The 14,705-nt window shown below is 40.6% G+C and overlaps 1 protein-coding gene across 3 annotated transcripts in view; it reads right to left on the reverse strand.

The window, feature by feature from the left end:
- The window catches only part of TRAPPC9 (trafficking protein particle complex subunit 9), a 498,862-nt gene that overhangs the window by 10,494 nt on the left and 473,663 nt on the right, over positions 1-14,705 (reverse strand). For all 3 annotated transcript variants that reach the window (XM_061374152.1, XM_061374153.1, XM_061374154.1), the window contains one exon: positions 563-786. In XM_061374152.1, the coding sequence (XP_061230136.1) occupies positions 563-786 (224 nt within the window). The remainder of the gene's footprint in view (positions 1-562; positions 787-14,705) is intronic.

Consider the following 14,705-nt stretch of genomic DNA (forward strand, 5'->3'; position numbering starts at 1 on the left):
TAAAAAGAGGACTTATTTTTCTCTCATTTTAAGCATGTTTTCTATTTTTCTTTATAGTTTTATAACTTAATTCTAAGCAACAAGGAAATGAACCAGCTCCTCATATTCGTCATTAATGTTTAGCACTTTCTTTTTGCAGTCTGTTGCAGTTCCTAAGGATCTGACTAAAACTGATTTGCTGAGTTCCTTGCCTCACCCTGATGAGTATTTCTTAGGGACTAGAGAAGAAAAGTTACCTAAAATCCATTACTGCAGCTGCAGTGGGTGGCTCAAGCGACTGGCTTTATGGTACTAAACATTTTAACTAGGTTATCCACTCTTATTCAGATCTAGAGTGACCAAAGGTTACTGGCTCTGATAATTTACTTGATAGGAAATTAGTCATAAACCATTTCAGAGAGATTAATCTACATCCCCAAATTTAGCAGCACCTTTAGCAACAGTTGGCATAATCATGCTGCTTTCCAAGACTTAATCTGCTTTAAAACACTCAGTTGAATAATGAAGCCCTTTACAAATGCACATCATCCGGAATCATGATACACATGATAGAAAGACTTACAGAATCAATGTAGAAGGTGTTGGATCCAACAAAGGTGATAGCATCTTCCAGCTCATAGTTGTGCACCCCATTCTGGTAATCCTGGTAGGGCATCACGGTGAGAGCAAAGGGCCCCACACTGTGTTTGCTCCAGTTGGTCAGCTTCACCTGCAGCGGAACGGGGTCTCCCACTTTGCAGTTCACCACAATATCACAGTCACAAAGCTGGCCATCAACGAGGATATCTGCAAATCAAGAAAACGATCCCTCAAAATGTTGGCCTCTTGGTTTAGAGAATGAATTAATCTTGATAGGAAACTGAACAAGACAAAGTAATCTCAATGAAATCAAGAGTGAATGACATTAGATTAACCTAATAACCATGGTTAACATTAGGAAAGGAAACCCAACGCTGCAGTGTTGTGTAAGGCCGTATTGCAGGGCAACTACTTCCAGTTCAGTTAAGTCTGATACATGTTCACAGCTGTTAAAATTGCTATTGAAAAGCCCGATTCCAACCTATATACAGGCACTAGAAGATACTTGTTTAGCCTCCTCTCTTGAAGGCAAAAGCTATAGACAACTTCTCATGCTTCTCCTGCAAATCAACAGCATCAGATGAAGGGAAATACAAACAGGAACCATCAATACAAATGGTAATTAGACAGATCCATGTTCACATGTTACAGCCAGAGTAAATCCTCCTGTACGGAGGTGACCATTTGGAGCAGGACAGACACTGCCAGAATTTGCAATTTAATACATACATTAAAGTCCAGCTTATAACAAAGAAAAGGGATTTAAAAATTACACAGCAGTACCACAAGCTTGTTCAGTCCTTGCACTTTAATTCATTGTGGGATTTCTATTTTTAACTTTCTACTTTTCCTTCCCTTACTGGGATAGCAGAAAATATAAAGCCTGCAAATTGGCTACTGCTGGGACAATGACAGCCAGAGTTATGTGTCCACTAACCTTCCCCATTTGCTTATACAGAACCAAAATGTTTCATTACCACCACACTATGAAATAGCCAGTCCAATTCCCCACTCTGAAAGGGCTCCCAGTTGTGCAGTATTGCTGCATTTTTCACATGAGGTTATCTACGATGCACTATTAATACAAGAACATTTCTATTTCACTATGGGTTCATGTTCAGAGATAAGAGAAAGCCCCTGGCACATGTAAGAAAGCATCCTCTGTGTGAATACCTAAACCCACAATCTCATATGCCCATGAGGCATTTCGATCACTCCAGCTCCTCCTCAGTTGCTTGCCTTATGACATACAGAATATTATTCTCTGCCAACAGCATCAGATTTACATTAGTAATATCCCCTCTTCATGAACAGACACTATTTTTATGTTTCAGGAGCTTTTGCAGAAAAAAAAAATACAAAAAAACAAAGCACAAAGCAACATTTTACACCAAAGTGTTTTTTTTTTATTTACTTATTTTTCTTTGTTGACTTAGACAAAAAACCTACAAAATTGTGCATGTTCTTGTGATGCCCTTTAGCCTGGCAAACTGAACAAGCCTTAGTGCAGCAACTGGAAAAAAACCCTGTAAAGTTAGTGCCAAAGACAAAACAAGCTCAGAAAGGGACATGTATTCCTGAGGTCAGGCCGTCAAAGCTCAGCTACCCAGATGAAAATCCTTTCTTGACCAAACGTGTCCAAGTGCAGCCCCAAGTCCCAGACACAAGAGGCAGAGCAAGCACAAAGCAACTCTGCACTGCTCAAGCTGCAGCTATCCAAAACCTGTGCCAGTGTCCACGTTGGAACTGTGCTTGTGCCACAGCCTTTTCTTTCCAAAGGAGATGCCCAGTTTTTGACAAGAGCCCTGGTGAGGCCACAGCTGGAGCACTGTGTCCAGTTCTGGGCTCTTCGGTACAAGACAGACATGGACATTATGGAGAGAGTCTGGTGAAGGGCCATGAAGATGATGAAGGGCCTGAAGCATCTCTCCTCTGAGGAAAGGCTGAGAGAGGTAGGACTCTTCAGACTAGAGAAGAGAAGGCTCAATGGGGGATGTCATCAATGTATATAAACACCTGAAGGGAGGGTGCAAGGAGGACAGAACCAGGCTCTTTTTCGTGGTGTACTGTGACAGGACCTGAGGCAATGGACACAAACTGAAACACAAGAGCTTCCTTTTGAACACCAGGAAATATATTTTTGAGGGTGACCGAGCACTGGCACAGGTTGCTCAGGAAGGTTGTGGAGTCTCCACCCTTGGAGATCTTCAAAAGCCATCTGGACACCGTCCTTTGCAAATGGCTCTAGGTGGCCCAGTTTGGGCAGGGGGTTGGACCAGATGGCCTCTAGAGGTCCCTGCCAACCTCAACCATTTTGTGATTCTGTGAAAGGAAGTTAGATTCACTACTGAATTTTAGGAAAGAGCTAGAAAAACTGTTTCGCATGGCACATATTGCACTAGCACACTCCAATCTGTTATGGGCTCTCCTGCCTAAGATGATCCAATTGCTTCTTGCAGGACTGCCGTAAGACCATGGAGATAAAGTAGTGGTTATAATGGTATTACACTATCTGAACACACAACGTGTGTTTATAATCACAGACTCATAGAACAGTTAGGGTTGGAAAGGACCTCAAGAACATCTGGTGCCAACCTCCCACCACAGAAGTGAAGTCCAGTTGCTTGTATTAATTCACTACTTTATATCAGTTTATGTTTTTATTCTTCTCCCTGCAAGGTAAGTGCTTTCCTTAAAAAAAACCCCAAGCATATTCTCAGATCAGCAGAAACCTTCAGGAATACTCAGTAAGCCAAATGGATGAATCTTCATTTTCAAGCTGCTCATCAACTTGCCTTTTAGTTCTGAATTCAACTCTCTGCTGTAGGAATTGTAAGTGAACCTTCTGCCCTCTGTCTCCACCTTTTTATCTAACAATAGCTCAGAGCACTGCTGCCTAATATCTTCATGTGAAAACAGAAAATCCAAACAAAAGGGAAGCAATTAAGTCTGGCTCAACCAGATTCATTTTCTTTCTTATTCCCCCCCCCCCCCAATCAATTCATTTAAGATAGATTTAAGAGCGTCTGTGTGCGCATGTGCTCGTGTATATATTGAGAGATTATTTCCTTCCCTCCCAGCACACCCTTCCCTCCTGCAGTACTGAAGCCAAGGATATCAATGAGATGTCAGATGAGAAAACACACATGGCTGGCGTGCAAAATACTATGGAAAGGAGTGTTTAAAAACAGTCCCCTTTCATCAGAGAGAACAGCTTGGTTTGACAGGCAGCTTTACTCCCTTCCTGACACAGAAAACATCTCATGGACCATACGGATTTGCTTTAATATTTTCATCCATGAACAGAGGAAAAGCCATGTGTACAGGGTCCCATTTCTGCAGATTCAGCTCACTCACACAGATGGCGTATAAAAACTGAGACTGCTCACACCACTGCTGTGAGAGTGAATCATTATTGGCTTCAGTATACAGGAGCTCTGAATCAGAAGATACAGTCGCTAGCACAGAAGACAGTGGTGGCCGTATCTCCATCCTCCAAAGATTTAGATACAAGAGAAGGACCAAGTATAATGCAAGCAGCATACATAAATTACACTAAAAAAAAGGTGGAAGTGTGAACTCTGGTTGTCAGGGGGAAAAAAAAAAGAACAAAGACCTGTCAGTCTCCTCCTAATTAAAAGTTAAATCCTTATAAGTACTTTAATAATCCAAAAGAAGGCTGCTTTTTTATACCCCTCTCCTTTCCTGCTTATTTACATACACACCCACTGTGTTGGCGTCCTTGGTGCCAACATTATCCTGCAATGCTTGATAGCTATGAAAAAAGAAAGACACAGTTTCTGCCATGAACAGGCATCAGACCTCTCTATGATGTTCTCTAACTGTTTATTGTACCAAGGCAGAAAATGCTGTCTAACACATTCAGAAGGCAGAGGATGAAGATGATACAAGCCACTAGGAAAGGTGACTGGAAAGCCTTGCTTTTTCACTGATGGCCTTAGCCAAGCCTTTTAGGATCTCTATGAATTAATCCTTCAGTTGGAAAAACTAGCTCATGGCCCAGCTGATAGGTGATGCTTACTGACAACACAGGAAGTCTGGGAGACCACAAAAATAATACTTTAGAATTCTTTTAGCATCTTTCCTTTGGGATCTTAAAACACTCAAGAAAAGGGAATGAATATTACTAACAAGAAGACAACTACTGCTCCACAAGAAAACCATCATTTACCATCACCTGTCAGGTGCACTTCTGTCTACATCACCCAAAGGAGCACCTTGGAAATGAATACCAAACATTATCAGCATTTTGTGTTATTTACTCTGCTCATATTAACACATAGTAAGTTGTTCTTGTGACTTTGTCAAGTTTCCCTGTGAGTGCTCCCAACTCATGGGCCCACTTGTACGTCAAGAGTCCTGAGCCATAGCTAATTCCATTTCCACACCCAACTCCCTGTTTGCCACCATGAAAGTTTAATTTTGGAAAGCCGCATACAAATACATGTTTAATCTCAATGGAAATCCATATTCCTGCAATGTTTACTCTTCTCACTCAAGTTTGGGTTGATTTTCAAAAACAGGCTGCAGAGGAAGGCAAGCAGGGTGTTTGTGCTCATCTCTGCAGTGTGGGATGGGGAAATTTCCATTGGATATTTGCTTTAAATGGGATGTTGAATTCCTAGCTGATGCAGATGCACTGGTCCCTGCCATTCAGTGCAGCTGGGAACCCGGTTCAAGACTTCAAGCAAACAACTCACAGAGGCATGGCTTTGCACAAACAAGTAGGTCAATAAAACTCAAGGCAAGAGATGCCCAAATGACTGAACACTTCTCACATGAAAGGCAAAAGAGATCTTCGAGCCCAGCAACGCAAGCCTTGCACAGCTGTACTGTGTACTGTGATGAATTTTAGTTAATCAACCATTTTTTATGCTGTTAGAACTGTTCCTAAATACAAGTTTTACTCATCTGTGAAACTGGGGGAGCTGTGATTTGAGCAGGGGAGAGGAGCAGCAGCAATGCTGATGTCTCTAGATAATGTTCATCAGGTACTTCGATGGAGGAAAGCCAAGATCAAGAGCCCAAGGCAGAGATGCTGCAGTGAAAATCTCAATAGAATGATTCACTTTTCCCGTGTTCACCAAATCTAAAGTGCTGATTAAAATGTCTGCCCAGGCCAGCTTTACTTCTAATTGTCCTAAAAGAGCAAGGAAAAGGCCATGCTGTCTGGAACAAGGTTGGTTTTCACTTTTTTTTAATCTTGGCCTCTTCTGCAAGAATGTTTGTTCAGGATTTTGTAAGGGACTTAAAAAGCAAAGAGGATTTTATGTATTTATTTTTTGAATAATTCATTTAGAAATAGGCTGAATAATTCTGCCCGTTTCTGATCTTACATATTTTGCAGATGGGACAGAGATCAGAATGGAGAAAAAAAAACTGTACTACAGGGAAATGGTCTATGTATAGAGCAAGCTGATCCTGCCTGTCTCCAAATCAGAGTTCCCCATCCCTCTGATCATGCTGCCTGTCAGGTCAGCAAGAGTTTTAGGATCCTGTTTAGGGTTCAGTTGGCTGCTTAGAGGAGCTGGCATGTAATGTCATCCTATTGAGACAAAAGGCTCCTTGAATTTTCCTGTGTATCTATCTCTATCGTTTTATGAACTTAAACATTGCTTCTGCTTCCCCTCCTCCCACTTGTTCTCCCTCACACAGACCAGCTCCCTTTCATTTTCCAAACTGTTCATGCAAACTATTTACACACAGAGATACAGCTTTGGTTACATTCGTCCATTACAAGTTCTTGCAATATTTTCAGAGCTGAATACATCCATACAAAAGATATTTCCATGAATATAAAAAGTGGGTTCCCTGTCACTCTCATCATGAAAACGCTGAATGGTTATTTTATAACATAAGAGCCTCAAAGCAATTTGCATAAAACATTCTGTATGTGGTTTTGATATGCTCCTCACACCAGACCTGAGCATCTTAACTCGTAAAAACATCCTCATGTTCATTCATTGTTCTACTGACACAACACAGCCAAATCCATCCCCTGCATAATTTCACTGCAGTCAATAGTAACAGAGCACAGAGGTGTACAGACGTTTGTACTATAACAGGCTTAACTTACATGAATATCTCACCTTGTCAACCACTGCTAGTCCTGTCCTAGAAAGTGCCCTTATACTAAGAGCCTGCTGATCCAAAACCCCTACAGACCTGAAGAGTTCAGCTCCTCTTTGGGTCAAAGCCCTTACACAGGGATGAATAAAAAAATACAGGAAAAGACATGAACAAACTAGTGCAGCTTCCTGCAAGTACCAGTAACCCAGAGACCTTCAGCTAACATAGGGGCATGAACCTGAAAACAAGAAAGTTGGCAGAGGATGGTATAGCTGAACATGAATATATATTAGTGAAAGAGGCAACTGCTTTCACAGGACCTCTGAGCTGCCCGATTCCTGGCAGAATTCCCATCCCCAAACATTTTACAATTGAAAAGCAATTAAAAAGAAAAAAAAAACACATTTAAAATATAGTTCTAGCAACAATAAGCAATTAGTCTTTGATAATTGTGTCTTCCTGTTTAATCACCCTTCTGCAGTGGCCAGTATGCTGATGATAGATACTGACTGGTCTGATTATCATTTTTGCTAAATGGCTTCGAGTTTGTTTCTGTTCTTAACTCTGTGATGACAACAGACTGAGGATGCTGCAGCATCCCTGTAAGACTCGCTTGCAAAAGGACTTTTCAACCTTGTTCATTTGCACTGAGGAAGCTTTCTTTTTCCAAATCAGTACAATGTTTATATCCAATTTTAATCTCCAAATCTATCCTTGGCAGACAAGTGATGAGCGTTCAATTTAGGTGCTACTTGATCTCAGATGTAAACATTTAGAAGTAGTGCAATTTTCTTCAATCAACTCTAAATACCTGGGTCACGCTAGCTCAAAAGACAAGAGTAAAGATGACTAGTGCTTTGGGGTTTGACTGCCTCCAACTTCTGTTTGGGATCTTAAAACAACAAATCTGAATCCACATTAACCACAGGTTTAATTAAGGGATGAGTAGTTCAGTTTAACCTCTCTGGTTTTGATGGGAGCTATTTTCTTTTGCATGTGTCTTTTACAACAGACATCTCTTCTTCCCTGTGAAATTACTGGCGCATGGATGGCACCTGCCTCTCTCATTTCTCCTCTGGCAGTCAAGATAACCTGTCATTTGGTGATGTGCCCAATTTGCTATCAAAGTGAAAATCACTTCAGAGTTTGTACTGCTTGTGTCCAGCCCTTATCGAAATGCTCAAAGGCAGACCTCTAAAACTTCAAAATTCCCAAAGCTCTGTGTTTCCTTTTGACTTATCTTTATCTTAAAATACTCAATGACATAGCCCCAGCTTGCTTAAATAGCCTTGTTTCCAAATGTGGGCCAAACCCTTTTTATCTATTCAACCCAAGCAGGTTTGCAGAAGACTTCTTTTTATTATCTGCTACACAAGCAGGCTGGCACACAATGGATGCCTGAGTTTTGAAATTTCACAGGATTTGCATGTTATTTTAGGTTATTGAAAACTTTCTGTCTATAGCTTCTCTGTGGCACAGCTACTTTCAAGAGCATTCTTACCCTGCCTTGTTAAAAAAAAGGAAAAAAAGGCCCTATATTACATTTAAACAGAATTATGCTTTATTGGTGGTCTTGCCAGTGTTAACAGTTGGACTTGATGATCTTAAATCACCTCTTCCAATCTAGTTGATTCTATGATTCTAATCCATACTAGGATATATCATAGAATACTATTTTTTTTCTATTTTGGCAGGTTTGTGCAAAACCACTGCAGGTCATGGATAACGTGGCTTAACCTAAAGCTTACTGAAAGAAAAATCACCTTATTCCTCACTGGTTCCTTGACACTTAAGATTTTCTCCTTCTTTCTGCCATTCTGCAGTGATGGATGTGAGACAAGCCTGTCCTTCTCCAGAGGAGATTTTTAAACCTCTCATGCAAACTTTGTGAGAGTTTTTGACTTGTGAAAGTTAATGGTAAGAAAAGGAGTCTGTAGCCCTTATGTGCTGGTTTGGGAGTCTGATCACAAAGCAGGTTTAGTGTAGGCACTAAATAGATTGCAGACCTCCAGGGAATGTTACTTGCTCTAGAAATCAGTGATAAGGATGGTGATTGTGGTACATTCCCTATGGAGATACTAGTGAGCTAGCACAGGGTCACAAAAGGAGTAATGCCTACTTAACAGCAGAGACACCAAACCAGGCTCCTGTACTCAATTTTGTGCATGAAAAGTCAAATACGTGTATTTCACCACTCAATCTATCTAAACTCTCACTGAATATGGGAATATGGAAGTGGAAACTATTTTTCTGGATTTTGTAATGTTTCAAGTGGAAGCAGTATGTTCTGCATTATCCATTCAACAGACACACAGTGCAACCCTGGACTCTTACATAGATAAGGAATGGTATCTAACAGGTAGCTGTTTTTTAAGTTGGTAATTAAACTAATTCTATGTGTAGTATAACTGTCATATTTGAGACCTGCATGATGAAATACGTGATGTCAGAAGCAGAAGAAACTCAAACACAGATGAGAAGAGAGATGAGACAGCAGGTATCTCCATGTTCAGATGTATAGAGACACAGGATGCTTTAAGAAAGCAAAAAAAAAAAAAAGTTATATTGATTATTTAAAGTAAATTGATGGGTACATGACCCATTTTCCATGCTTGTCTTAAAAAAGAACAGTGAAATATGGCATGAGATGTCCAGGCTACAAGAATTTTTGTGTTCTTGTAGAGCAGCCAAAGCCTGGTGCAAGATAATATATAACCCCCTATTAACAGGCAGGTAGATTATTTACCACATCTCAGTAACTGTGTAAATATGAGCACTAGGACACTGAGCCTCATAGGCCTCCTTTAGGCCAACCATGACTGAAACGCAATGAGCTGAGCTAAATGAGAGATATTAAACAACTCCAGGCACAAATGCTGTATTGCAGCACTTTATGTACAGAGAAAGTGTGATGTGTGGTTACTAGACTACATGTGCCTAATGCCTGCAGACCAGAGTTGCTCAAAAGCTGAGATGCACATTAAAATGGACATATTCTTAATGAAGTTTCTTTCAATTTCAGTCACAGCCTGTTTCAGTCAAATTTGTGTAACTTAGCAGTGGATTAATTTTTTTACTGGAAAAAAATATAAATAAATAGGAAAAATGTTTTACTGCTTTTCCTATGTATGGTTAGTCCATTCTGACACTTTTGCATTAAGATATGAGACAGTAATCCAGACAGATGTGACCTGGAAACTGTGAAACCCTACTATGGTGTTATGACTTCTTTATTCTGATTGCATCCTTCTTCTACATCATGATGTGTCTCAAAATCCAATTTGAATCCACAAAAGAACTGCACTACTAGATATATGTAGATGAGATTTTCAGTCATCCTCTGTGACACAAATCTCTTCCTGGTTAGACAGGACATGAACAAACAAATAACAATCAAACTTACTGAAAACTAAAAATCTTGAAGCCTGGAGTCATCAAACCAAACAACTTTTGGCCTGTCTCTGAGTTCTTTTTGTTAATAATTTACTGCTTTCTAAAACTGAACATGCTCAAAACCCAGCTCCTGAATTTTTCATGAAGTCCTTTCCATATGTGTCTTAATTTCAGAAATAAAATCAGACTTTTCCTGCCAATCTTGACTTTCTTTTTGACTTGATCTCCTCTCATGACTCACACCTCCCGTCTGTGATTAAATCCTGATGCCACTTTCTACAAAACTTCTCCAGATTTGACCTTTTCACTCTGCCTACATTTCCAAGCCCTTGTCTAAGACATAATTGGATTACAAACTTTAACAGTTAAAATCTCTTTACCTCTGCTTTTGACACCTCCAAACTAGTTCCCTTCTATTCTACTGAAGACCTTGCTGCAAAGATTGTCCTGAAGGTCTATAACCTGGTTATGTACACATGGCACCTTACATAGGCATCATTCCCAGCTTGTCTACTTTCTAGCTATAGCAGGAGAGCTCAGCCCAGGCTAAATCCACACATAATGTCCCAACTTTTCCTGTGCAAGCTGAAAGCTGTTACTGAGGTCACACAGTAAAACTCAGAGAAAACAGCTCCCTGATTGCTCCAGAGGTGGCAAGTTGTGCTCACTGCTACCTAGGGTCGACAAATTGAGTGCAAAACTACTTCTCTCCTATTACTGTTATACTATTTTCCCTATTCCTCTTCCCTGCTAACCTTTTCCTTTATTCCATATAACAATCATATATACTTTTATAGCATATATATATGCTATATATATGTATGTGTTCATACATATATATATATATGCATATGTGTATATATATAACAGACTCAACACTTTTAGGGACAACAGTACTGATGTTCCTAAAAGCTTAGCAGAACAATTTGTAGGGCACTTAGAACTGTGCAGACCTATTTTCCTGTGATGCCTGGCAAACACTGCTAAAGAATTAGAAACAATAAAATAAATAACCTTAAATAAATTAAAAATACCTAAATCTGTGTATCTCAAGTCTCAGGCTATCTGGTGGGGCGAGAAGTGAGCACATTGCCATTTTTCCAAATCATAGAATAGTTAGGGTTGGAAAGGACCCTAAGATTATCTAGTTCCAACTCCCCTGCCATGGGGACATTTTAGGAAGGAGTTAACCTGTCCTGTGAAGAGCAGTCAGGAGGTTTCACTGAACAGAAATGAATGCATAAGATACCCAATAGAACTGAGAAGGGAAGGTGACTTTCAGAAGATAAAGAATAGAGTTATAGGATCACAGGATAGTTTGAGGAGGACCTTAAAAATCATCTAGTTCCAGAGCCCTGCCATGGGGAGGGACACCTTCCACTAGACCAGCTGCTCATCTTGATTATAAGCTTTCAAAATCCCTATGCTGGCTCACCAAGGTTCCAATTCCTTACAGGAGTAAGTCTTACACTAAACTTAAGGCAAAACCTAAGGATTTATAGGACATGAAGGGAGAGAGAGGATGAAAGGAAACCCAACAGTTAGCAAAAGTAAATTGAAAAAAAAATTGCTATTTAATTATTTGATGAAATAAAGAGCACAGAAACCCTTTCTTCCCCATCAATGCATTCTGAAGAAATGGAGACCTCAGATACCCGCACACTGAAGTGCAGAGGAAGAAAACTTTGTGTTTAACTAAAACTACACATTAAATACTTGGGGAAAGGGGGGGAGAAGAAAAAAAAAAAAAGAAAAGAAACACTAAGTTCAGCAAGAGAGAATAAAACATTCAGTCCTTTCCATACCCAAGGCTGTGAACCGTGCCTTAGGCTTCACCTGTCAAGTGCTTGCAAAGCATTCCTGCAAAGCCTCTCCTTTAATTGGCCATCCGGGTGGCAAAACCTTTCCTGGCGCATACCCCACAGCCCTGCTCCAGCCCGTGGAGCTGCTGGAAAAATGAGCAATGAGCAGGTGTCAAATTCTGTCCTTTTATCTCTGGCTTTGAGAAGACAGATACTATTATGTGCAAATCAGTGTAGTGCAGCGGCTGATTAGGTTTCTCTTCTAAGAATTGTTTTCACAGGGCTCTGTGTGCAGACCAGAGCCAGAGCTATCAGCACAGCTACAGGAACAGTATTGTGTCTGCTCTACCTTTAGACACCCACAGACACATAAGCAGAGAAATTATTAACTGCTCACCTCCATAGCAGGCAGACCAACACTGTGTAGTCTGACCAGCTTTCAGTGGTGAAATCTTTCAATGGCTTATGTATTTTGAGGTTATGTGTGCATTAGGCCAGGGTGGACAGAGCCTTGGGTGACATGGACTAGTGCAATGCATCTTTAGGTCCTTTCCAATCCCAACTATTCCATGATTCTATGTTTGAGACGCATCAGTGGAATGCCTAAGGAATGAAGAGAGGTTGTAAAGCATAGGAAGTTGACAATGTTGACAAAATTGAAGTGAAAAGTGTTCACAACTCAATGTATGGGGAAAGACTTGATGGGCTCCTCAGTAGTACCTCTGAAGTCATGTATCATTTTGTGGATTCACATGCGACATGATACTGACTGCAGCTTGTTTCCTCCTACAAAACATCCTGTCAAACCCCATCACCTCTGTACCTGCAGGGACCTGGTTTTTAACTTTATAAAAATACATGGATTTACATTACCTAGCAATCTAACAGAATGTATTTCATGGAGTTTTTATTTGGTGGTGGAGGAAAATAGAGTTGTTTTCATTTTTAAAATAGAGAACAAAGAGGGGAAAGGAGAAAATCAGCTTTGCTATTTTGAATTGGTCCAAGAAATGAAGCTTCCCATTTTACATGAAAAGGCAACTTTTCTTGCAGTCTTACTACAAAAGTAAGGTGCATGTCAAGAGGTCTTGGTTGCCACCCCGGTCCCAAAGCAATAGTGCTGGGAGGGCAGTATTAAAACTTTAAATGTAGATGCCATTTACATCGATATTGCTGTTTGGATGAGTATAGTCTCCAAACTCTGGATATAAGATATGCCCCTTCATGCTAACTTATCGCCTTTGCATCCAAATCAACAGAGGTTTTATATGTATCCTCATTATGTAAAACAGGAGAGGATAATTTTGGCCTGATAATTTCTATACTCTTAAAAGAAGTAAAAGTTTTCAGTGCAAGGAGATTATTTTTCCCCTGAATTTTTCAGGTCTCTGTCAAGCATTTGGGCTATGCTTTTCCATAAGTATTTTTGATGTAAGAGACTGAATAAAAGCTTGTGAGTTGGTTGGAAAGTACATAAAGCAAACAGTGATATATAATGGAAACTGTTCCCAAGAGCATTTGTGATTTTAGCAAGTACAGGGCATAGGGAGTTAACCACTCTATTATGTGGTTTGTATTTTCCAGCATTAATTTGTGAAAAGGTCTTTTACGCACTTGCAATCCAAACAAAAGAACAAGCTAAAAGAACTAAGCACACAAACCATACTGGGCAATACAGCATCGCAGCCAAATGCTGCCAGTAATCTACATTCACATTGTATTACATGAACTGACCCAGAATTAACTATGGCTGCCCTCTCCCGGAAAACTTTCTGAAACAAATGAAGTTCTCTCTCATCCATTTACATTAATGGAATTAGCATGCTTAGTGGCAAGAGCACAGCAGAATACGACAACTGGATAAACATCTATGAGAAAGCAGTAACAGGCAACAATATAACTGAATTATTTTTCCACAAAGGTCCTGAATAGATCACAGAATCATAGAGTGGTTTGGGTTGGAAAGGACCTTAAGCTCATCCAGTTCCAACCCCTGCCATGGGCAGGGACACCTCACACTAGACCATGTCACCCAAGGCTGTCCAACCTGGCTTTGAACACTGTCAGGAAAGGAGCATTTACCACTTACTTGGGCATCCTGTTCCAGTGCCTCAGCACCCTCACAGTAAAGAACTTCTTCCTTATGTCTAACCTGAACTTCCCCTGTTTCAGTTTGAGCCTATCACCCCTTGTCCTATCACTCCAGTCCCTAATGAAGAGTCCCTCTCCAGCATCCTTGTAGCCACCTTCAGACACTGGAAGCTTCTCTGTCTCCACGCAGCCTTCTCCAGGCTGAACAACTCCAACTTTCTCAGCCTGTTTTATAACCTTGTAAACCAGGGTATAAACAGAGCTCAGTCAGAGGATACAGCCTGTGCCATTACTAGCTTAACGTTTCAGAACGGAAGTAAAACATCAGGATGGGAGCAGGAAATAAAAAGCCTGCAGTTACTTCCTAGAAGATAGTCACATTCAGAGACCTCACTCGAGCTTTAGGAAACTTCAGCTGGGAATCTTACTTCCCTTGTGGTTCACTGATCGAACACCTGCAGCATGAGCCCATGTGCTCCAAAGAGGGTCCTCAGTACTTGCACCACGCTCAGCAGACCATAATGCAAGAGCCTGCTGGTATGTGTGCACATCCAGAGAACTCCTACTTCACTCATCAGATGAAGATGGTATTCACAGGGGATCTGAGAACATAGGAGGATTGGGCAAGGAGGAGGTAGCCTCTTGCACTACATGCATTAGGAGAAGCAGGTGGACCCTGACCTGACAAAGGTGACTGGAAGAAGATATGCTTTCAAGGAAGGGAAAAACTACATCCACTCTCCATAGATG

Source organism: Neopsephotus bourkii, unplaced genomic scaffold (assembly GCF_033783945.1).
Source record: "Neopsephotus bourkii isolate Nb327-2 ecotype Australia unplaced genomic scaffold, CSIRO-AGI_Nbou_v1 NB_1637, whole genome shotgun sequence".
Lineage (NCBI taxonomy): Eukaryota > Metazoa > Chordata > Aves > Psittaciformes > Psittacidae > Neopsephotus > Neopsephotus bourkii.